Here is a 25,610-nt window from a genome sequence, read left to right as displayed (position 1 = left end):
CGGTTAAGTTTATTGGAGCGTGTTATCTCTCTCTGAAAGCCCTGCCTTGCTTGGAGTTCCCCCGAGGCTCTTGTCTCTCGTTCCCCCGAGCTCAAGATGTTTTTCAGTGTGGTTTGGCCGGGTGGTGGGGTGAAATCGATACCTGATGGGCTGAGTGCAGCTGAATCCTCTTCTAAAGAGCAGCCTGAAAGCTGATCGGTGTGTCTGTTTTCATTCCAGTGTTGCTTGGGAAACCTTAATTTTCCCGGTTCAGTATCATACTGGTTCGCTTGGGCGATTCCAAAAAGGTGGGGGAGAGGGTGTTGGTTTGGTTTGGGGATTTTAGTATAGGCAACTAATTTCTAATCAAACGCAAGCGTTTCAACATGACAACTGTCACTGTAGTATTGAGTTGCTTCCAGTTGTTCTGAAAAGTGGCCTACTTTGTGACAAAGAGGTGGATGGAATCTTTCACTTTGGTGTCGTTAGTTGATTCATGTACTATATCACAACTGATCGCGTTTGCGTGTGCATGTTATCTTGTATGTACTGACTAGATCTTCTTATCCCTTGGAGTCTTAGAAATATCTAACTTCTTGACTTGCAGCCTCTGTCAGACTGTCTCATACAGGCTTTGAAAGGAATGCTAATTAACATCTGCAATATCTGTCGAGTGTGAATGATGATAAGTGGGAAGTAGCATTGGCTGTGCTCTTCACCACTCTTAAGCCTGCAGCAACAGGTTTTCCCTTCGCCATGCCAGCACAAAGGTTTATGCAGTTGCTTGGTGGCTGACATCAGGAAACTGATCTGAATTTAAAAAAAAAAAAAATAATTCTGGTGGAGTTATTTGTCCTTGGATCCATTCCTTGATCTGGTTTGCAGTGTAGCTGCACAAATGCTGCGCTGGCACGGTTAAATGTCCTGTGCCAGAGTAGGAACAGGCAGCTGGAGGAAAGAGTTGGGTGGCAGTAGCACGTTCCGTTCAAAGCTGTTCACCAGGCTATGCCCTGAAAGGGATATCCACTGGTACATCTAAGACTGTCTCTGCTGCAGACATTCTGCTAATCAAAATAAAAAGGAAATGAGGTTTCTCAGTATCAAGATTTTTCATTAAAATGTTGTCTGTCATTTTTATTTGAGATCATAGATGACATGCATATAACTGAAAAGATCAGTGACTTCAAGCTGAAGCTTTCTGAATCCACAGCATGCTGGAGCTTCTTTTAGCATCACAACCTTCTTTGAGGAATAACATTGTTTCCTTGTAGAGTAATATCAGGCTTTCTTTTAGGCTTTTATGGTTTGAGAAAGTGCTGGTCTTGGACAACATACACTCGACCCTTCCATGTCCAAAAATGATAGTGTCCCACCAATCAGCAGTGAAAGCTTGCCAGTCACCCCCTCAGGAATTCACCCTAATTCTTTAGGATTAGAAAGCCCTTACTGAACAAATGTAAAAGACGTAATGTTTGAGTGTAGGTCAGAAGAATTGTTTTAAGTACAGAATTGCAAAAACAGCAAGCTGAGTGAGGAGAAAAGCAGAGTTACAGTTCATTAGTTTCACTTCACTTGTGCAAATGTTGTTTTGACACAAATAAGGATGAAGTACTCTTAAGTGCATGGATGTGTTTTACACAAGGGACCAGGAATGGATAAGAAAAGATGGTGGTACACAGGGAGGCTAGAAGAGTTAGTCATACAATATATATAAACAACAGCTGCACACAAGTGCGTTTTTGGTGGTTGAGAATGTAAATCTTAAGTGGTTGGTGTTCTGCATCCTAGTTCTAATGATTGTACCTGTTTCTGGTTCAGGATTTTTGCCTGTTAACTTGCACAGGCATTAGACTTACATGTACTTTAAAGAAGAAGTTGTTCCTCACTCTCTTTATTAGCAAGGCATAATTGTTAGCACACTCAGCTACAGCATTTGGGATTTTGTTGCTACTTAAATGTGCGTATCGGATATAGCCCTAAGATGTTACTCCAACATGTATTTCTTTATTTTACAGAAATCTGCTGAGTCCTTGCCTCAAAGTACATCATAGATATATAAAATTATATTTCTATGAAAATAAATTTTCTGTAGTTGAAAACTGTACTAATGATTTGTAACTGTGTTTTAAAAGTTTGAGGGGATGGCTTTTGTTACGCTCTCTTTTTACAGTCCAGAAAAGGATACCTTATAGCTGCAAAAAAAGGTGCTGCTTCTGTATGAGGAATTATTTAGGAGGCCAGAACTGAAAAAGAGATGACTTAGGTGAAAAGTATGACAGAGACCTACAAAATCATTAAACAGCATGGAGAGGGGGTTGAATACGCACTGCCTCTTCCAGTACAGCAGTTATAAACTAACTAGTAGGACCTGGGTTCAAAGCAAACAAAAGGATGCAGTTCTTCTTACAACATGTAGCAGGGCTATTCCCATGCCAAGAAATATTGTGTATGCAAGAATTGTACACTGTTACAAGGAGAGTCTGGACAAGTAGTTGGAAGAGAGCCACTGAAGGAAGAGTTGTCAGTAAATACACAGATTTCTTCAAGCTCAGGAAGTCTTCTGACCTGAAAATATTTGGCTGTTGTGAGAGTGCAGAAGTAGTATCATGTAGACTTGCCCTGTTCTTACTCTCCTCTAGGTGTCAAGTTATCCTAAGGCTGATGTTTTGTGGGGAGAGTGCATAGGTTAACCAAGATATTTTCTTACTCCAAATACATCATCAGGTAGCAGGTAAGCATGACAGTGTTGTTGATAGAGGCTGTTCCACAAAAGGAAGGGAGCCCACTTGCCAACAGCCAGGGCTAGGAAATGTCTTCCTTCCAGCAGTGGTCATCATGAGGGGTAGGACATATGGAATAGTTTTGTCGTGTCCTCAGCACTTGCACTGTGAGAGTGGAGATTCACTACTTCTACTTGTCCATTCCATCATGAATGGACTTGTATTCAGAGGAAAGTCAGGTCCTGTGACTTCTGCAAGGATTTGTGTCGATTCGTTGACTTGTGGACATAGAAGTGGCTGCTCTTAACATCCTGCTGGTAGTTGTGTTTTCTGTATGGTAAAAATAAAGTCCTGTTCTCCTTTTTGACTTTCAGATACAGTAGGTTCCTCCACTCATGGCAGAAGCAGATCTTTGCAAAGCATAGCTCATCCTTCCCGCTTGGCTCTGTAGTAACTGCACTGGCTAAGCATGCACCAACCTGGTGTTTCGGTATTGGTTTTCTATGGACATTTTTTGCCTTTATCAGCTTCATGGTGAGATTTAAGGCAGTTAAAATCAATAGTAGGTACAACCTTTTTGCCTCTGTGATGTTTCCTATGAGACATATGTGTGACTTCCAGAGGAAGCCTCCTTCCCTCCAACACTGGAGCATCAGTGCTTTCTGCTACTAGTCGGGCCTCATGCTGGCAGTGGCTCTTGTCTGTTGCTGCAGCGTACTTTAAGGAAAAAGAGAGTCCACCTGAAGGTAAAGCCCAAGGCCTTTCTGCTCTGTAAGAGCACTTTGCCATGGGATGGGTAGCTCCAGGACAGTCACGTTGACTCTGGTATTGTGGGGTATGAACCTATTGAGAACTTGAGGCACTAGGTATGAATTGACCATAGAGATCTCCTCCCCAGCATGGCAGTGCCCGTGATATTGGGCTAGGCAGGCTCTTCGTCTCTTATGCTCTTGAAGCAATCATTTTTGTGAACGGATTAACTTTGGTTAACGCAGTGAGAAGAAACCTAGAATATGTTTAAGTAACAGAAGTCTGATGATCTACAGCTCCTTTGCTGTTAGCTAGCCAGAAACTGGCTAAGTAAGGTGTGTTTGTTAGTGGTGCCTTTTATGTGTGGAGTGAATTAGGCTAATTAAGAACTTAAACTGGAAAAGTAAATTGCAGTTGCTCGTTTTCTTGGTCCTTAACACCAGTGCATTATGAATGTTTATTCGTTGTTTTAATAATGCTGGCTTTGATTTGAAAGTAGAGGCCAGCATGCGTTTCAAGTCCTATAACATAGCAGTTTCCTTTTTTCACTCTAAACCTCTTATTTTAGGATTCTTTCTAAGTTATATTTTGCTAGATATTGCCAAAATCAATTATAATTAATTTTCCTACAGCTTCTATCAATATGAAAAAATCACCCTAAGATTGCTCACAAAGTATTTACCTTCACTATTGAATTAAAAATACTGAGGGAAAGTCAGGAAATTGCACGTTCTGTGAAAAAATCACTTTCACGGGAAATGTTGCAGTTATAAGCTGTGCTTTTGGTGAGAACATTTACTGTTTGATCTCCATCGTTTCAGGGCTGGACTTGGATGGGAGCAGATTTTATCATAATTATCTACAGTGTCTCATTCACTGGCTTTGAGGAGAGGGTACTCAACTGGGTTGAAGTCAACTAGGCTGGCCTGGCCCAGTACAGGAGCTGGAGGGTTTGTGTTGTCTTTAATGTGGGAAAAGGTTGGAAGCCTCGGGTCTATTTCTTTGTTGAATCTAGTTTACCTTTGGCCCTACGCAGTTGTCCAGAAAAATACTACTTTCGGTGGGAGAAATAGACTTTCAGTCATATTTCTTAATGTTCTTTAAAACCTGATCCCTGACCAGCTATGGAGAGAGGAAAGGTACAGAGTCAGTGTGCGACCATGCTGTAGCAGCGGTGAATGTTAGTGACTTGGGAGGTGTTATTTCTTAGGAATGTTTTGGCTTCTTTTAATATGGTGGGGTTTCCTGCTTGCTTTTACACAAAATATCTTGTAGAGAATAGATGTTTAGAACTTGTCATCCTGCAAGGCGCTGGGAATCTAGCCTAGTTCAGCAAAACCATTTAACATATGCTTTTCTTGCTGGTTTATTTTTATTCTATTGAAGTTAGTGGGATGGACATTTACTGTTAAGAGTAATGGGTAGAATGACTGAAAGCTGATAACAACCAAATCTTAATGTTGGGACTCCACTGTAAATGCCGTTCATATCTTGGTAATAAATCTGAAAATCTTTAGAATGAGATAATCCTGCGTATTTGACAGCCCAAGTGGTTTATGCAAGAATTGGTAAGTGAGAAATTGTTTAAGCCTCTGTGGCTCATGGGATGGGGTCTTAATTTACCACATTTTAATTTAATGGATAATTAAAACTAATTAAATCTTACGCAAAGCAGCCTGCCCTTTTTAGCTATTTGGCTAATTAGTAATTAATTTACCTGGGGAGAAAGGAACGTTGTAGGTTTATTATCTAAAATGTCCAGAAAAAAAACCCACACAGACATCGCAACTCTTTGCTTGGATGATATGAAACTGGAAAACTCTGACCTTTGGTTGTTCTAACAAACTTCGTGTTTAGACAAACACTTGAAATTTAAGTGTCAAATTCTGCTTCTAAATGCATAAAGAGCGCTCATTAAACTTACAGGTAGCTCTATATTAGCACAGTGGGGATCACAGAATTTGGCTGAAATTTAAATATTGTGGATTAAAAGGATTGTGAGTTGCCGTAACATAAACAACATTATATTCTTTCTAAAGAACAGAATTAGCATCCAGTGTTGCAGTCCATGCTACAGCTTGTTTCCTTTATTTAAGGTTTTGTTTTGATGCCTATTACAGGGATTTGACCTGTGTTTAATTCAAAAATGTTTTTGTCTTGCATACATATAAAATTTCTAGTGAGCTTTTTTCAGATGTTTTTATTGTTGTTGCACTATTTTGCATTCTATAAATCAAGTACTTTTCATAGCTGATAATGGTTTTGTTTTATGGCATTCAGGTAGGGTTTTTCCAAAGAAAACCAAGACTGTGGCATTTTTAAGGAATCCATAAGAAGGAAAGCTAATCTGATTTACTGTATTTATAGTTTAAAATCCCTTCTATTTCCTGTGCTTTTTCCTATGCTGACTTTTAACTGGCCAAAGGACCTTTATGGTAGGACTAAAGGAGCATGCCTTGGCAGGAGCTAGACATTCTGTGATCTCTAGGGAGTTATAATGAAGCACCTGCTTGTCTACACTTAGCGTCAAAAGCATCTTTCTGTCTCAAGGTAGATTCCTTACGAAATGCTAATACTCCAGAGTACAGCCCTGAGTGCCATTCCCCTATGATAGTGTGATGATGTGTTGTAGGATGAAAGAGGCAAAAGGAGAGCATTAAGTATCAAAGAATTTTTTTTTTTACCTAATCAAATCATGTCTGAACTGTAAATCAACCTGATACTGCAAGTAAGTAGACATTGCATCTATTTAAAAACCAAACAGACAAAAAAACCCCAACCAACACACCAAGCAGTTTGGTGATAAGGCATCATCTGCTTCTTTTTTGCCTTGCATCAAGAGTGGTACCTGTGTCTGTCTGGACAGACACTCCTTTAACCTATCTATTAAACTTCAGTGGATCTACAGACTGAGCAATTTCAGTGTTTGGCTGTCCTTATTTCTGCTAAGTTGTATAATCTGAATCTTTTTTAGATTGAATTAGGTTGTTCAATTATTCTGTACAGGTCCTATTTTCTTAGGTCTTTGATCATTCTTGATTTTCTCTTTTGGACTCTTTCCAGTAGCATGTGTCTTACCTGATACATGGTGCCCAATGTGGCCGCTATATTTGAGCTGGGCGCTTGTTACCAGTGCTGAGAAAAGCAGAGAGGTAACATGTAGAGCCGAAGTTTGCAGCTCCATTGTATTATGTCTTCCAAGAAAGCCATATTCAGTAAAACATAACTTCCTAAAACCTTAATTCTTCTTTTCCGGGTTACATGGCATGTTACCACCCCTAATTGCAGCAACTGGGTATTGCAGCATGCCATAAAGCCTGTATTTATACAATTTCCAAGTCGCAGCAAACATAAGCTGCTTCTCTTCCAGTCCTACAGCTGAACTTTTAGCTTTCCACAGAGGAACACTATCTGTTTAAACTGGCAGCGTCTTGACCCCCCTTTTTATTATTCCTGTGCCTTTGTGAGTGGCAAGTGACCTAGGGTAATACTTGGCCCATTACTGAATTCACAGATGCCCTCCTCTTTCAGCCTAGCTACTGATAGTCTTCCATCCTGCAAAGCCACTTGTGTCACACTTGGGACATAACCTACGTGATGAATTGCTCACTTTAGGCTTTTAGATAAATCAAGATGTGTCATGTGTGACCAAAGGAAAAGCTACAGCACAGCAGAGGGACGTGATCCCTTAGATTACCTTATCTCAGTCACAGCTCTGCCAGACTGCTGCTCCTGTGATCCCTTCCCTGTTCGCTGTAGCTATGGCAAATGCATCTAGAATGCACGCAGGTAAGTTCTGTTGGCTGTTGCCAGCATAAAGGGATGGAGTCGTAAGACCTATGTGTTTACTTTTTTCGGTTTCTGGGTCTTAGAAAGATGAGTTCTGCTGAAATGGTCTTCTGGCAATGCATGCAGTTGTACCCAGTGATCTTTACCACATGCAGAGGTTGCAGATGAGTTCTTTCCCCTCATTAAAAAAAAAAAAAAAAAAAAAACCAAAACCCACCACCCCAATGCAGACAGCTTTGCAATTGTGAAATGATTGATGGACTGCATTAATATTTTTAAGGTTTCTGTTACGTATCAGGGTCTCATAATGCTGTACAAAATGACACTTATCAGATGTTGACCAAAGGATCGTTTGTCTGCTGCAGATTCAAACTCTTGCCATAGACTTAACATTTCAGAATGTGTTGCATCAATTATTTATTTTCCTGTCAAGATTGCAATTCTTTAAAATACTGAGAAGGTAAAGTGGGGAGTTGGGGCACGTTCAAATTATTATATAGTTTAAAGTGAAACGGCATAGTGACAAGATAACCATTATGTGCTTCAGCAGCATATTAACAGATCATCATTTGATGCCCAAATATATGAAAGCATGAATAAGGCTGGAGGTCTTGGGGACTGTAGGTCTGATAATGTAACATGTGCTTCAATTTCAAGGCTCAGTGGTTTTCACACAGAAAGACTATGCCTGTGGTGGTCTAGGAGTGAACATATTGTGTGGCTTCCAAGTGACTCAGCACTGTTCCACCAGCAGCGAAGTAGAACCAGAATTGCTATAATTGTCCAGCAGAGGATCAGCTTTCATGGCACAATCTGTTTCTTTTCTCAATTACCGAGCGGCATATAATAGGACTTAACAGGGAGAAAAGAGGAAGAAAAATAGCAGAACTGAAAAATTCTTGGCATTTTTGCAAAATGGCTGCAAAACACTTGTTCAGTATAAAGAGCAGGAAAAAAACTGTCTCTTAATTTCAAGCAAACTGATAACTGTTTAAATGTCACTTTCAGTTGATCAGATAAATTTTGCCATATTATCAATGGCATTAATTTTTATTTTCACAAATTATAAGTTCAGTGGATAAGATGGGAAATCTAGCTGACAGAGCAAGCTGTATGATGTGGCCTGAAAAAGTTGTCTATGGAAAGTGTCCTCAGGTCATGGAGCTGTGAAAGGAAATACAAGTGTGTAGGTAATACAGCTGAGGAAACGGTTTTGGTGTGCTCCTATTCTAGCTGGGGATGGGGGGCGTGGAGGGGGTGGTGTTTTGGTTGCTGAATGACTGGATTAGGCCTGCTGTGCTGTTCCCAGGCAAGTTCACAGTGTATGAAAAAGTCAGGGCTGTGAATGTACCCGTAGCTGTTGTCATCCAAGCCCGGTGAATTGGAAAGGTCATGTGATGAGAGAAATGAGGTCAGGCCGAGAATTGGCAGTGCTAAGGGCTCATGCAAGAGCAGTCCCATGGCTGGACCTGCCTGTTAAAATAATTGATACACAGTGAGAGTAAAGCTTTCCAGTTGGACTTAACAATTCTACTAAGACAGATGGGATTGCTGATGTCTGTTTGGGTTTTTTTGTTTGGTTTTTTTTTTAAACCCACACCTTTTTTTTTGAGCAGTTTTAACCAAATATAATCAGGTAACAAGCCAAAATCTTGAGGTACTGTTGTTCTTTTCTGTGTTGTAGAAAACCAGATTTTTAAACCTTTTAAGTCTTGCATGCCTAAGCAAATTTGTTTATAATTGACCTGCTGTTGAATTGGGAAGGAAAAAAGCTTCTGGGCACAGCATGTCAGAGAACAGCTAATAATATTAAATAAGTAAGAAACGTGCCATTTTGCTCTTTCAAGGTAGTATAATACAAAGCAAGACTCAGTTTGTTCGAGGTAATTTTCTATTAATGAAGTGACTGCTAAAATTCGATCCTCTGTTATGCCACTTCCTTCTGTGAGTTGCAGATGTTTTGGGATCCTGTTATAGGTGAGCACTGATTAAACACTGATAGCTTTTTCAGTATAATTACTAGGGATAATATCACTATACTAGCACATTGTAAATCCCTTTCAAATGCATTTATTCTAGAATAAAGATGCAGGAAGCAATACCAGTAGTAATACCACAAAATAACATTCTCTTTCATTAACTGAGCCCTTAAGGACAGAGGTAGGGAGGTAGTGTCAATTTAGGATCAATGTAAATGAGCCTTTATAGAGCTGTGTGAAACCAGGTCTTTTTGAGCACTGCTACATAATCAGCCTTTTTCGTTCGCATTTTCTTTCTTCTATTTCAGCTGCATGTGCCCTTCCGAGTTTTTCCCTTTGAGTTGCTTGAGAAGTTATTCTTTTCATTAGTCTGTCTTTCTTGTCCCTTCATGTATTGAGTTGCCCTTTCAAAAAGGGCAAGAAGGAGGACCCAGGGAACTATAGGCCGGTTAGTCTCACCTCCATCCACAGAAAGGTGATGAACAACTCATTCTGGGTGTCATCTCCAAGCAAGTGGAGGAAGAGAAGGTAATCAGGAGTACCCAGCATGGATTCACCAAGGGGAAATCATGCCTAACCAATCTGATAGCATTCTATGATGGCATGATCGGCTGGGTAGATGAGGGGAGAGCAGTGGATGTTGTCTACCTTGACTTCATCGAGGCTTTTGACACTGTCTCCCTTAAGATCCTCATAGGGAAGCTCAGGAAGTGTGGGTTGGATAAGTGGACAGTGGGGTGGATTGGGAACTGGCTGCATGGCAGAGCTCAGAGGGTTCTGATCGGTGGGGCAGAGTCCAGTTGGAGGCTGGTAGCTAGTGGGGTTCCCCCAGGGCTCAGCGCTCGGCCCGGTCTTGTTCAACCAACTCATCCATGACCTGGATGAGGGGACAGAGAGTACCCTCAGCAAGTTCACTGGTGACACAAAACTGGGAGGAGTGGCTGACACACTGGAAGGCTGCGCTGCCATTGAGCAGGATTCTGAAATAGCTAGATAATTTTTTTAGGAGCAGCATTTTAAGGAAAACTCTTCAACACTTGTATTCCAGTTATGCACTTTTCTTTTCTATTTCCTTCTTTATTTTTATTTATTTACTTATTTATTCATTTTTAAGGTCAGATTCAGCTCACCTGGAGCACTGCGTCCAGTTCTGGGTTCCCCGGTTCAAAAAAGGTGAGGAACTACTGGAGAGAGTCCAGAGGAGGACAACAAAGATGATTAGGGGACTGGAGCATCTCCCCTATGAGGAAAGGCTGAGGGAGCTGGGCTTGTTCAGCCTGGAGAAGACTGAGAGGGGATCTTACAAACGCTTACAAATAGCTTAAGGGAGGATCTCATGAGGACAGAGCCAGACTCTTCTCAGTGGTGCCCAGTGACAGGCCAAGGGGCAATGGACACAAACCGAAGCGTAAGAGGTTCCAGGTGAATATGCGGAAGAACTTCTTTACTCTGAGGGTGACAGAGCACTGGAACAGGCTGCCCAGGGGGGTTGGGGAGCCTCCTTTGGAGATATTCAAAGCCCTCCTGGATGATGTCCTCTGCAACCTGCTCTAGGAGAACCTGCTTTAGCAGGCTGGACTGGATGATCTCCCGAGGTACCTTCCAAACCCTTGCCATTCTGTGATTCTGTGAGTTAAATTTTTGTCATAACAGGCTTGAAAATATGGTTAAATGCTGAAGCTGAATTGCGTTTATACCTTTTGGTAAGAACTTGGAGACAAGGGGATCCTCTGAAACTCATTGTTATGCGTATGTTTGCACGCATGTCTAATACATTTTTCCCAACTATCTTTCAAAACAGTTATTCATGACTTCTGCCTTCTACCTTTTGTAGAACTCTAGTTTCACACTTTCATATGAATTTGGTGACCATTTTAATTGGCCTGTCTTTACAAGGTCTGGTTTTCAAACATCCTCAGGAAAAAAAAAAAAAGCTTGCCTCCAATCTTGCTACTGTTTTTAAAATGTGTGCATGAAGTCTTTAAAAAAAAAACCTATTAATACACCTGCAAAATTCCACATGTATCTTAGACAAATTTCTCAGCGGGGGCCTGACATTGGCTTTGTAATCAATATTTTTTTTAAAATAGAAACTTTGGCTAAGCTACTCTTCTCCTTTCATAGTGCTGAAGGTGTCAGCTTGAACTACAGCCCTAATTTGGTCTGAAATGGGTAATGTCTGTATGTGAAAAATGGTTTATTAATACATCTGTTTTATTTCAGGAAGATGTGGAAACAGGAGTCCACCTCGATCCTGCTATCAAGGAAGTTCAATACAATCCCACTTATGATACCATGTTTGCACCCGAGGTAAGAAACAATATTGATCTTTAGAGCAGAAATGCCTTTGGCTTAAAGGGCAGAGGCTGTATGAATCTCATGTGAAATTCATATAAGACATCTCTTCTTCGGGTGCTTGCGGTATTTTGGAATCTAGTTTGGGCAAATTGAAAAAAGATTCTACACAGGTGTGTTGGTATTTTTAATGCTTGAATTTTAATATTCTGCATAAAGCTGTTCTAAGGAGAATCTTAAAGTGTTTATCAGAATTATAGCTACGGAAATTAAAAATCAAGCTAGGAAAATAGCATTATAAAGATGTTGAGTAAAACATGAACTGCATTAAAGTAGTCTCTTACTATTTTCACACTTTTGCTATTTGCTCATCGTGCTACTTAGAGCAAAATGAATGGTTGTAAGTCTTGCAGATATATGGCTTTTAAGAGGAGGATTTTAAATTAAAATCCAAGTACTTTCAGTATAACTGTTCACATCAGTGCTAAGTATTTTAGTAACTTAAGCTATGCTAAATGTGTATAGTGAAAAAACATTTTAGGCTGGGTTTGGACTGCCTGGTGCCATGTGAATCACTTGCTATTTCATTATAACTGACAGGCTACCTGAAAGATAAAAATAGCTGTTTAAGCATTTAACTTTTTTTCAGTATTTAACTTCTTTGTACAGTTTGTCTTTTGTTAGACCAGCGTTAGCATTCTAGGTAGACAAAGGCTGCATCAATCTGGAACTTCTGCATCAGTTATGCTTTATATTTAGAATATGTTTTGTGGAACCACATAAATTGGCCTTTTCATAACAAGCTTGCATTTTGCAACATACCAAAGCCACGAAGCGTGTGAACAAAACCAATCATTTAGACTTACCACAGTGTTACCTTGCATAAGTGTTTTAGCTAGGGAAGCTTAATGTGGGACAGTCTCAGGTGTCTGCAAATATGGTTGACAAGCAGAGGGGTTACAATTAAATTTAGTTTGATATTTGTCTCAGTGTGTTGCATTTGTTCCTATTCGCTGTTCTTTTCCCTAACCATGGGGAGGTCAGGGAAGCTGGTGTTTGTCATCTCACAAGAAGAAAAAGCAAGGCAGGGTTTCGTAAGTGTATTTCCTGGAGTAATACATCAAGTCCCCAGTTGCTTTTCAAATGCACAGAAGTATTGTTGGCAGTGTAATTTCCATATTAAGTATACTAGTTTAATAGGATCCAGTATTTCTTTCTTGGTATCTCCCCCCTTACAAGGGACAGTATGCTGTGGTTTTGTCTTCTGAATGCTTGTACTGATCACATACTGAATGGTATTGTTTTGTGTCAAGTAGTTGATATTGATTTGTCCTCTGTACCAGTAATACAGGCTGGAAAGTTCAATCATGAAACAAGCTGTTGAAAGCAACTGTGTAAGCAATTACTGTGTAAAATAACAGACTAAGAAGCTTATTCAGTAGTCATAAAGAAATAAAAATTTGAAGTGATTTTGCATTACAGTTTTTGAAAGACAAGTCTTTTTTTTTTTTTTTTTTTTTTCCCCTGTGTTTTTTCCTGAAAAAGTACACATGTAAGTAAGAAATTAGTAATTCTGATATACTTTCTTTTAACACTGTTGATGTAGTTTGGACCAGAAAACCCATTTAGGACTCGACAAATGGCTGCACCTAGAAATATGCTTTCTGGATATGCAGAACCAGCTCACATCAATGATTTCATGTTTGAACAACAAAGAAGAACATTTGCAACCTATGGTAAGTCCATAACAGTGAAGTTCACCTCCACCTTTATTATAACCAGGTTGGACAAAATAAGTTGTTCTCTATAGAACAGTTAATAGGACTGCAAGTTCTGTAAATTGTTTTTTAAGAGGCTTACTAAAATGGGGAAAGGTCTTTTGAGTGAGAATCTATACAGCTGGAGATTGTAGTATTTATTTGGAAAATCTCATTTTGTAATTCCCTTTCAAACTGTAATCAAGTGTATGACCTCCTACCAAACCTTTCTTAATTAATCCTTCCGTTAGTTGCTTTGGTGTAGAAAAGACAAATCAAAATTTCACACTTTTAATATGACAAATAACTGTAGATCTGTTATGCAAATAGATTCTTTTACATGATTCTAACTAAAGGTAGCTCTCAAAATCAAAGTCAGGTTTTTCAGAGTGGTTGCCTCTAGATACAGGCTGAATGAACAGGAATTGAAGAAAGTGGGAATACATTACTCAAATATTCTTAGCAAAGACAGACCCAAAGAACTCTATATCGGTGGTGATTATAGTTGCTGCTTTCTTATCTTGAAGAACCTTTTCACTTGTCAGTAGTTGCATTTGAAGAATGAAACATTTGAATTATGGAGAGGCTTGAGTTTGAAATAGACTTTTTATGGATTGAAAGAAAAATAGATTTTTTTAATAGGGAAAACGTGGAAAGACTATGGATTCTAAGCATTCTTTTGGACACATTTGAAAGCACAAAACTGCTGTGTATTTACATATACCAGCGGTTAATTTTTATTCTGTGTTTAGTAGTAAGCTTTCATTTCTGTTTTAAACTTGACTGCAAGTGTTTGTCTTGCAAATAAGAATCTTTGTTTTCAGATGAAGTATCACTTTATATTCTTCAAATTCAGTCTACTAGGCAAGTTCTGATACTTCCTGTGTGAACTTAGTGTCACAACACTCAACTTTTTGCTCAACAGACTTGTGTCTGTCTTTATTTGTATTTGCATTCAAAATACTACTCTCTGCAAACTCTCATGCCTCAAAATCACCCCCTTACACACGAGTCCCCTTAAATTCATTAGGACTTTATGCATGCATGAAGTCAAAATGCCAAAATTAAGAAAGGGATGTCCAGTTTCATAGCATAACTTCAGCTTACTTGACTGCAATTTTGACATCAGAACTTGACAGACAATGCAGGCAGCAGCCTATTCCATGTCTGAATAGACAGATTAGATTTTGTTCTGTGAAATTAAATGTTGCATTGTGTGGATTGTGCATTTTTGTGTGTGTAAAATAGATATTGGAAAAAGGGGTCTATAGGCATGTAAGTGTTTGGTTTAGGGTTTTTTGTGAAGCTTAATTTGGAGGAAGATGGAACTAGTAAGTCTACTGAAAGCTCCTGCTATTGTTTTATATCATCAATGTATAGGAACTGCCTTGAAAGCTCTATTACAAGAGAGTATAAAAATATATTTTTAAGACTAACAATGTTGACAATTGTGCAACTATCATATTCAGCTTTCTAGAAATGTTCAACAGATAATGATCTGGGTATGGTGAAAATGGAGTTATGAAAAGGTGAAAATGGAGTTATGAAAAGGCTGAGATAGGCAATTTAAACTGCAAGAACAAGCACTGAGAAGCTGGAGTTCAAGCTAGAGGATGCAATAAATGAGCATGATATCCTGGCTCACTAGAAGGTCTGTTAAAAACAGCACCCTGTTAAGTTGTCAAAAAGTTGTCTATTAAAAAATTCAATATTGTCTTTTCCATTTGGAAGTAGGTAATAAATATCTTCTCGGAAAAGACCAAGTATAAAAATGCAAGTATAATTGTTAGGCATAAATCTAAGTCATACGTGTTTTTAATAACTAAGTCATAACATATTGGAAGAACAGAGTAAACCTCTTAATTAAAAGCTGCAGATCTTGAGACCTCTGGCCTCTGTTAGGCTGTTTAGCACCATTGTGCTAAGGCAGGTGGTCTCAAACAAATCTGCAACAGCTAGCGTGTAGATAAGCAGCAACTATAAATGAAGGACAAGTGTAGTATGAGACAGAGAGGGTAGTAAATGAGATCATGTATCCAAAACAGCTCAACTGCTGCGTAGTCTTTCAAAAAAAAAAAAAAAAAAAAAAGAAAAGCTTTATATATCCTCTTGAAAGTTAATACAGATTCAGTGAGAAACCTATTTATTAATCACAAAAAAAATCCTGACTATTTTTTGGCAAACAGTCTTTCTCATCTGCTTCTCTTGCAGTAAATATTTACTGTTGAATGTACTTTTTTCCTTGTGATGCTTGGATAGCTCAGAACATCCATGCGGACTGAAGGTCCTTCCAGCCCTTTATCCTGTTAGACAGGTAGGCAGCAATGGGTACCTAGTGAGGAGTAGAAGAAAGAAGCAAGTGAACAGTGATACGTTTGAATACTTTTTTTCACTATGCAGCCTCTCAACCAAGGTCAATGTCTCTATATTTATTAATTTTCAGTGAATTTGTTGGGTTTGTTTGGGTTTTGGTTTTGATAAATTTGTGCAGCTGCTTCTTGAACCCATATAATTTTTCTGTGTACGTAGTAACCTATTGCAGGCAGTTCTGCAGCATACCAGCACCTTGTGGGAGGAAGTACTTCTGTTTTGAACTTGTGGAACTTAACAGCCTTCTAATTTTACTTGATATCCCCTAGTCTCTTGTGTTGGAAGATACAACAAGCAGTCATTTCTTATTCACCATTTTTGTGTCATTCCTTATTTTATAGATCTTGGCCATAACTTTGTTTCAGTCTGCTTTTTTCCCCACCTGAAAAGATCCGGTCAATCTACTTGTTCCTCTGTTGCAGCCTTTCCATGCCTATGGGTGTGCTTGTTTCTCCTCTGTGTCTCTGCCAGTTTCGCTGTATCGTTCCCGAGGTGACTAGCAAAGCTGTGCGCAGCTTTAACATGTAATCTCACCATGAATTTTTTCTGTGGCTTAGTAAAGTGAGAGGCTTTTTCCCTTCAGTTTCTAAGAATTCTTAACAATGCATTTTTCTCTATGACTTTGAGTAACTTTATAAGAGCTGCTTGCTCCCTTTTTCCGGATAGTTTATCGATATGTTGAACAGCATGAGCTTGAGCATGGATCTGCCAGCAACTTTCCTGTGCTGTGGAAACCGACCATTTATTCTTGCCAGTGTTTCAATAACTTTTAATCAATTGACCTGTGGGGTTTCTAAAGTGTCTTTGAGGCACCCTGTAATCAGTCTCTCTCTGTTTTGTAAAGGTATCCAACATCAACTAAGCTTTGCTCATTGACAGGGTTGTCACCTCAGAAATCATCTGGAGGTTTTGTCATTGTAATTTACCTGTACAGAAAGCTGTGTTGTCCGCTCTGCTGCGATGTATAATGCTCATCCAAGTGCTTACTCATTGTTGGCTTTATTATAGTTTCTACTGCTTGAAACTTCTAACTGTAACAAATATCTGGCTGGTTGACCTGTAGTTCCCCAGATGTCCTCTGAAGCACCTTTTGCAAGTTGGCATTGTATTTGATACATTCCATTTCTGTTGTATTGAGGCGATACTAGGTGTGTGGGTTTGCACTGTGGTTCAGCTTTAGATCTCTTGGATGACTACCATCTGGTCTGGCTGTTTTGTTACCATTTATTTGACTCTTTAGTCTCCTCACATTTCACTTTGAGGTAGATACTTTGTCACATTACCCATAAAGAAAGGTTCTGGCACAGGAGCCTACCCAAGCTCCTCCATAACGAATATGTGTTTAAAAAAACCTCAGTGATGCTCTCTTTTCATTCCTTGATCATCTGTTGGCCTACTTGCTGTCTGGTATGCTTTCTGCCCCTGCAGTTTTCGACAAAGGACAAGTATTGGTTTTTATACCTTAAGTGATTTGCTCCTTGCTTTTGGGAGGGGGAGAGGGGGGCTGCCTTAATGTAGTGCTTCCTTTCTCTGCTAGAGTTTGGTTCTTTGTATTTTTCACATTTGGATGCAACTTTGGCTCTTTGAAAAGTAGTTCCTTATTTCTAATAGTTTCTTTTTGCATATTGTTCAGCTGTGCTCACTTCCTTCTGGTGTCTTTAAAGTCTTCTTTTAATAGCTGGCAGGCATTAGTTCTTTTTCTCCTACATGGTGTCTTTGAAGTGTCCCTGCATTTGGAAAGGCTTACCCTTTGGTGCTCACTTTCTGTTCCTATTTAGTATCTTCTCTATTTAATATAGCCCTCCTGTTTTGAGATTGAGGTCATTGTAGTAAATGTTTTTCCGTCTGTCTTTGCTTCCTCAACAATGTCAATTTATGCTGTATTATGGTCATTGTTAAAATGTGTATCCTTAGAAAAAATATATTAAAGTCAAGTTTCCTGCAGTGCTCAATTGGCTTTTTTCCATGTGAGTCGAGTCTCTAGCATGACTGCTTCATGGTACAAGTACATTGTGTAAAAATGCGGTTTTCATCACATCTTGGTGTGAGATTTGCACAGTCTACTACAAGGAGGTGACTAAAATATGTCATTATTACTGTGCTGCTTTCCTTAGCACCTGTTTGATGTCTGTTACCATTTCCTGGTTATTGCATCTTCTGGCTGAACAGTCAGTAAGGGAGTCCTGGCAACTGTACTACTTAAACCTGGAATTTCAAACCAAAGGATTTAATGCTTGTTAACACTATTAACTTATTCATCTGATTAATCTTTAAGCTTTCTGTAGCATATAGCATGTTTTTCCCCACTGGTATGACCATCTTATTTCTGTATTCTTTCTACCTGGTAAAGAGTGTATTTTATCCAATTACGTCAATATTGTCTTACCAATTACATTGGTTTATGAATTTAAAACAAGATACCAATTTCACTATGTATTACTTCTAGCCTCTGCCATTTTGTATGCATGCTTGGGTTTTCCATTTCCCTGCCCTCAGTTTAAGTAGGATTCCATGCTTATTGCTACCCCTGTTATCTGAGGTTTCAGATTTCTGTGCTACCTTTTGCTTAAGGGTATGGCTTTTTTAAGATTGTGTGTCATTCCAAATTGCTTACTTTTCTTTAACTATTGGCTATCCCCAACTATTTCATCAAAAAGCATTCTGTGAACCTTCTCAGTACCAGCAACCCTTTAAATCTAGATGAGATCAACCCATCTCAGTAAGGTTCCCTTCATTCCAGGAGTTTGGAGAGGTGAAGTTGATACAGGCATTGGAGATGTTTTCCACATTAGGGTTAAGATCTGCAGCTTCTCTTTGCAGTAAACAACCTCTTGAGAATGAGCTGCCCTTCCAGGATGTATTTTATACAAATTCACAAATACCATAGCTTAATTGAGTCGCTTTTGTACTTTCCCTCAGTCCATAGAAAACTGAGGAGGAGCATGTCAAATGCAAACCTCAGATCTCTGACAGATCAGCCAGACTTCAGCTTCTTATCAAAAATGTCTCTGTGATGCTAGCACATGGAAGTAGTCAGATATCTGCTGCTGCCGTTATTCTTTAGAATACAAAACATTGTTGTTCAGGTGTATAATGCACAGAAGGAAAAGCCAGATCTTGGACTGCTCTAGTCATTCTCCTTCCCCACCCTTGCCCCACCAACACTGGATTCTTAAGGTGTCATTTCGTCCCTGACCCCCAAGAGGTTGTGAACCCTTGTTATTGTGAATGCAGACGTGCTTCTCTTGTCCCTCAGCCTCCCCAGAAGGAGTTGGGGGATATTCAGGTCCTGTATCCACAGACAACAGCTTGAAACCAGTGATCTAGTCAGATCTCTTAAGTCAAAATTGCTTCAAGGTCATTTTTATTCTTACACTATTTTGCATGGTTTTAAAATCTACGTAAGTATTGCTGTTGTAGGTTTTTCATGAGTGTAATAGTTGAGATTTTATCGATACCACCCTGAACCTTCTGTGCTGCAAGTTTAAACTATTTCTCATATTCCCTTCAGCAGCCCTGTCAAGCCATGGGTTTCTAACTGTTGTTTCTAACATTTCACGTATTGAAACTACCTTCAGGCCCATCAGTTTTTCGCCTTCTGCCCTTCATCTCTCTTTAGACTGACAAGCATGTTTTTTCAATCTTATCTAGGCCTTCCCCCCACCCCCAGCGTTTTATCATTCTTGTTACTCTCAATTTTTATCCAAATTTTTCTTTAAAATACGTTGCTTAAAACTGGACACACCAATCTAGATTAGGCCTTGCCAATGCTGTTCCGTGTTTTATATAGTTTTTCCTTTGCAATAAATCTCAGATTGATTTCTTTTTTTTTTTTTTTTTTTTTTTTTTTCTCACTGGTGTCAGATAGGCTTGTTAAGTGTATCAGCACCACTACCCTTGCAACCTGTATTTTTTTCTTCCCCTGTATCTAAACAGTTCTTTTCTTTTTTTGGTATTTGTCATTCACCATGTGTTTGCTGAAGTGAAATATTTCACACTTGTCTTTGGTGTCAGCTGCAGGTTTTACAGGTATGTGATCTTTTCCTGATGACATAATCCGTAACAATATTGAATAGAATAGTCCAGGCAGGCCGTTTTATAATCTTGTGTAAGATCCTCTCCGAGTCTGATGGAAAGCCATTAATCACTCTGTGAGAGTCTAACCTTTTTCTAATTGGTAACCAGTTTTGTATCTGCAGTCATAGGTAATCTACCCTATTTTGAATCCATTGATGTAAGGCAATTTTCTTATATAATTTCAGCTATTAAAGAGAAGGCTTTCCCTCTAGAAAAACAAATTTCTTTTCCTAAGCCATTATGATGTAAATGGCCAAAAGCTTAACTAGCACTGTTTTTCCAATGTTGTAGTCCTTGGAGCATGGTAAAAAAGACTAGGAAGTCCTAAAATACAAACAGTTGTTTACTCTTCTGTATGTGTACCCTCAGCAGAAGCAGTCTCTTTTCTTGAAAATACCTTTTTGAGCATTGTTTTAAAAAAAAAAAAGGCAGTATACTCTCCTTAGTATGTGGGCATATATAAATTTTCAGCGTGAATCAGAATTACAGAGTATTCTTTACGTGCTGCGCACAGAATGTTCATCAGTATGGTAGAAAAATGTCATAGCTATTTCAGCATCAGTACTCATCCTAGAAGTGGACTGCTTCGTTCAAGCAGCATTTAGTATTTTAAAATTTCCTTCTCCTTTTTAATAAGAAAGTCTTCTGTCCATGAATCTCAAAGCTCTTTATGTGTATTCAGTAACTTGGTTTTCACAGGATTACTTAATCAGTAAGACTGATATTTTATAAGAGCTTAAAATTACTCTGACTTGGAAATAACACTTCTGATTTTTTTTCATCTACTCATGTTACATGCAACACCTACAGTCACTATTACCTCTTACAATTGTAGGCGCTCTATTCTCTGATTACTTTGATTCTGCGGAGAGGCCAGGGCAGTCAGAAGGGGTTAGCCCAGCTGTATTTTCCGCGTACCTGAGCTACATTGGGTCTCTGTATGCTGCATTGCACAGTAGGGTGTAAACATACTGTAATTAGCTGTCTTTCTGGAATGCACATCAAAGTCTGATTATTTAACCAACCATTTTCAGGTGCACTGAAATTATGGATGTAGGTGGAATTGTACTTCTCCTTGCTCAAATGTGGCATGAAATATCTACCTCCTAAATAAAACCGAAGGAGACATAGAAGTCAGGGCACATTATATGGCATACCAGCTGAGTAGGATAAAAGCAAGCTGTCTCTTGCAGCTGCATTTAGGAGTCCCAGCCAGAAAGAAAAGATTCTCTTTCACATATCCACTAGAAAGTAGAAATTGTTCAGAGCTTTTCTATGAGAATGATGCTGGACCAAATTCAACCCAGCTATAAGAAGTGTCTGCTTCCATGGGAAGCTGTGCTTGGCCCAGGGGCCCTATTCATTAGAATACTGTCCCTCTTTTACAAGTACCAAGCAAATAGAGTCCCAGAAACTGTGTCAATACAGTTGGAGGACAAGTAAACCACTGTATTGATTTTGACATAAATCCAAAGTAATATCTCTCTGTCGTTAACAGAAACCTTATAGCATGGAAAAGAACTCATTGAAATAGTGGTTTAATAAAAGCAGACAGTTAAATCAGTGAAAGTCTAATTGCAGTGCCTGCTTAGTTTGGTTATCCATGGAAGTAAATCCTAATAATAGTCTAGAATGTTTTTCTTGTTTGGTTTAGGTACGGTGGGAATTTATATTTCATAAGAGGGTACTGGTATGTATTTCTCTCCCTATATCGTACTCATGAAGCATCTGGGCATATGTTGTTCTATGAATGAATCTTACCAGGTTTGAAGCTCAAGAATCGGTCTGCAGGTGGATTGCTCCATTTGTATGGGAACACTTACTGTGTTTGTGGAATGGCTCTTCTGCTAATTTCAAGAATGTTTTTTTTCCCAACATCTAAAAAGAGATGATCTGGACCATCTTCTAGGATGGTAGTCTTTCTGAGAAATGGCTGGGGAGATGATCTCCTTTGGCTATTGGGATGATGTTGATAGGTTCCCAACTTGTATGCACCCAAGTGCTTTTATGGGCCATTGGTCTCTAGGGTGGACTGGATAATCTCCCACTGTTGATGATTGTCTCAGTGAATCAACAAAAATATAAGGGTTAGATTGTATGCTGTAGGACTTCTTTGATTTTGTGTGTGTGATTACTTTTACTGGTGGTTTAATATCTTCATTGTTGCTTTTTTTTCTTTTTCTCTTTTTTCCTTCCTGATACGGAGAAATTCTCTTTGGGTCCTCAAGGGACATCTTGTCACTTCAATAATATTTAATAAAAATTGGTGCTATGTCCACCAGGGTGCAGTCTTTCCCAAAAAAAAGCCATGGTGGTCAGTAACTGTTCAGTGCACCTGTTCCTTGGAAACTAGATGAATTTGTGTTAGTCTCATAAGATCATGCTATCCACTTCAGGAGAAATGGATCAAAACTGTAAGATACGCATATTAAAATGAGAACCTCAGTATCAAAAACTGTAAATATCCTGAATGTCTATGAAATGCTAGTACACTTTATAAATTATTTATAAGACTGAATGCAGCAGGTTTTGTGTGTTTTTTTTAAATGAGACTCAATAGCTGTAATCAGGAAATGAAGATGTGAACGCTTAATTCTTTTAAAAATTAAAGGCCATTGCTGCTGCTTCTGATACCATCCATGTTAGTTAAAGCAACTGCTTTCGAGTTGGAGGAACAAGATTTCCCAACTCTGGCAGGAAGAAGATGAAATAATTTCTGCTGGCGGAGACAGAATATGCACAAAGCCTTAGAAAACTTCATTTGCTTTCATTTTTTCCCCATCTCTTCCTTCCAGCTGCCGCCATCCCCAGGACTGCCAGAGATGAACAGCACTCTCTCCGCTCCAATGCAGTGGAGGTGTTGGGCAGGGCAGGGGGCTGCAGGGCCAGAGGCGCCTGCTGAAGCCAGAGGGTTTTCTGTGTGCGGCAGCAATGGGCTGGTTTCAGCGTGACCTCTGGGCTTCGCAAACCAAGGAACAGTGCCCTGAACTAAAGCAGATTCTGTTTAAAATCACATGTCACTAACCTGAGATTCTGAGCTAGTCTTTTCCTTATGCCATATTACAACAAGAGGCTGCTGTGGCATTTCAAAATCGAATGTTTGTATTACAGCACACTGGTCTGAATTCAGTGTTGACCTCTCTTGGAGCAGGGTGTTGGGCCAGGGGCCTCCTGAGGTCCCTTCCCAGTAGAAAGATTGTGTGACTTTGCTTCCTGTGACTACCCTCCCTTTGTGTCTTATTACTTATTGTCTCATTATTACTTGTGTCTTATTACAACAGTCTGTTAACTGTTGTCTGTTGTATTTATTTGCTTCTCTATCCTGTGCAAATTTAAGTATTCTGGCAGCAATGCGTACTCAAGGGCCTCGTGATAATGCTTCGTAGTAATCTTAATATTGAGGCCAAGTGAAAAGTGGACGGGATTTCAGAGTATCAGCCCTTCCTCATCCCTAGCTCCTTGTGAGCCAATGGGAAAAAATTTGGGGGGGGGAAGGGGGGAGAAAGAAATAAGAGTTACACAAAACTAAAAAGCTTGAAATAACAGGATTTTATTTTTCCTCTTGTTCTAGGTTATGCATTAGATCCTTCTATAGATAACCCTGAAGTTGCTACCAAATATATTGGTTCTGTAGAAGAAGCTGAAAAAAATCAAGGTAAATAATTCAGAATCTCATATAAATGACTTGCAACTGATGACTGCTTCCGTTTCTTCTTCACTAATGGAATAGGCATCAGCAAAGGAAGGAATTAGGAGAGACTTGCACATCTTCGCTTATTGTGGGTTTGGACATGGGTTGCAATTGTAATGTGAAGAGCGAAGAGAGCTATTTTCTGAAGTAGCAAATATTTCAGACTATCATTATGTCAAACTTCAAATTAGGATTTGCAATTGGAACCTAGCATGTGCCATTACATGAATAGAATCGATCTGCATATTTGAAACGTAACTTTTTGGTCCTCTTAAATTCTGTCTTAGCTAAAATTGTCATATGTCTGCATTAGGATGCTTGTGTGTTGGGCTAATCACCTTAACTCTGGACCTCAGTAGCAAAGTGATCACTCTGTATGCAACCTCTAGCATTCTGTTGGGAATTGCATGTTATCTCTGCTTAGCAGAGTTAAGCTGTTTGGGTTATTTGGAAAAGAAAAACCATTGGAAGGTTGCCAGATGGTAAAGGCATAGCGTGCCACTGGGAGGATTGACTACCAGAGGCATGGGGTTTGTAACTAATACTTTCAGTGTTAAATACCTTGTATCAAAGTGACTTAAGTACAATTTTGCAATGCAAATGTGTAAACTTTACAATAATGCTTTCCCTTGCATGTCGTTTTCTAACGTGTGTTAGAAAAACACAACAAAGGTTCTTTATTTCTGTGTCCTCTTCCATGGAATATATCCAAGGTTATTTGACTCTTCTCCTTCCGAAGTAAGATAAAGAAAATAGACTTATTTTGGTATAGCAGCTACAGACATTAGACAGAAGTGGCTAAGATTGCATAAATTAAAAAAATAACCTTTTCATAATGGAACTTATTTTAAGAAAACTCTTCATTAATGTACAATTCCTTCATGTGATCATTACTTTTATTTTTACATTTCCTATTTCCCCTTGCTTATACAAAGCTCTTTTTTGTTCCTTTGCACTAGATGAGTATTACTGATGCTGTAGGAAAACATTGTTTGAAAATTGCACATAATTGTATATACAACCTTTTGAAAAACCTTTAAGTCATTACTTTAACATCTTTTAACTTTTTTTTTTCCTCCCACATCTGTATTATTTAATGGCTTTGACAAATGGAATTCTGAGGGCATAGCATTTGTGAAAAGCTGGCACTTGAAAGAACAAAATAGTGGCTGGAGGTAGATGACTCTGTCAGTGGGGACAGATTTTTTTTAATGGGGCTTGTAGCGATAGGACAAGGAGTAATGGTTTTAAACTAAAAGAGAGTAGATTCAGACTAGATATAGGAAGAATGTTTTTACAATGAGGATGGTGAAACACTGGAACAGGGTGCCCAGAGAGGTAGTGGAGGCCCCATCCCTGGAAACATTCAAGGCCAGGTTGGACGGGGGGCTCTGAGCAACCTGATCTAGTTAGCGGTGTCCCTGCTCACTGCAGGGGAGTGGATTAGATGACCTCTAGGGGTCCCTTTCAACCCAAACCATTCTATGATTTTATGACTTCTTACTAAATTAAAATACACAGCTCTGGTTGGGATTTTGCAAGATTTGTCTTATTTTGGTTTTGGGGTCTGGTGTGGTTTTTTTAGAAACTGAGGGAGGTGAGGGGGATCAGAAGCCAATTGTTAGGACTCTACTCTTTCAAACACTGCACTATTTAAAGTATGAAAATTGATGTATTCATACAGTCTACAGACTTATTAAAAATGCATGGGTACATGCATGGTGTTAATCGGTGTGTCATGGTTTGTTAGAGTATTTAAGTGGTTCCTCTGTACTGTACATAGGTAGCAGTGTTCATAGAAAAGTTAGCAATGCTTTGGCTAATTTTGCTGAAATGTTTTTTCCATTTTGCTGTGTGTATTAGAAGGAATGGTGGTAGGGTTTTTTTTCTTTTAAACTGACTATGACTTGTGATGTTATATTCTGTGTTAGCAGCTAGGCAGTTCATTGTTTCTTTATTCAGGTTTAACAGTGTTTGAAACAGGACAAAGGAAAATTGAAAAAAGGAAGAAATTCAAGGAGAATGATGCATCTAATATTGATGGGTTTCTGGGACCATGGGCAAAGTATATTGATGAAAAAGAAGTAGCCAAACCATCAGAAGTAAGTACTACTTTAACACAATAGATACAAATTGTTAGTGCACTGCAGTGGGTTCTAACAGATCCAGCTGCACTAGTAGTTTTTCCAAGCAGAAGATCCAT

At 39.0% G+C, this 25,610-nt stretch overlaps 1 protein-coding gene across 1 annotated transcript in view; it reads left to right on the top strand.

Moving 5' to 3' along the window:
* The first annotated feature begins 65 nt into the window (after window positions 1–65).
* CDC40 (cell division cycle 40) overlaps window positions 66–25,610 on the top strand; it is a 42,036-nt gene continuing 16,491 nt past the window's right edge. The window contains exons 1-5 of the mRNA XM_035900293.1: window positions 66–198; window positions 11,441–11,527; window positions 13,119–13,248; window positions 23,288–23,371; window positions 25,370–25,509. Coding sequence (XP_035756186.1) covers window positions 11,513–11,527; window positions 13,119–13,248; window positions 23,288–23,371; window positions 25,370–25,509 — 369 coding nt within the window. The 5' untranslated portion in view covers window positions 66–198; window positions 11,441–11,512. The remainder of the gene's footprint in view (window positions 199–11,440; window positions 11,528–13,118; window positions 13,249–23,287; window positions 23,372–25,369; window positions 25,510–25,610) is intronic.

The sequence above is a fragment of the Egretta garzetta genome, unplaced genomic scaffold (assembly GCF_000687185.1).
Source record: "Egretta garzetta isolate BGI_Z169 unplaced genomic scaffold, ASM68718v1 scaffold138, whole genome shotgun sequence".
NCBI classification, from domain to species: domain Eukaryota; kingdom Metazoa; phylum Chordata; class Aves; order Pelecaniformes; family Ardeidae; genus Egretta; species Egretta garzetta.
This window is presented reverse-complemented; position numbering and strand designations above follow the sequence as displayed.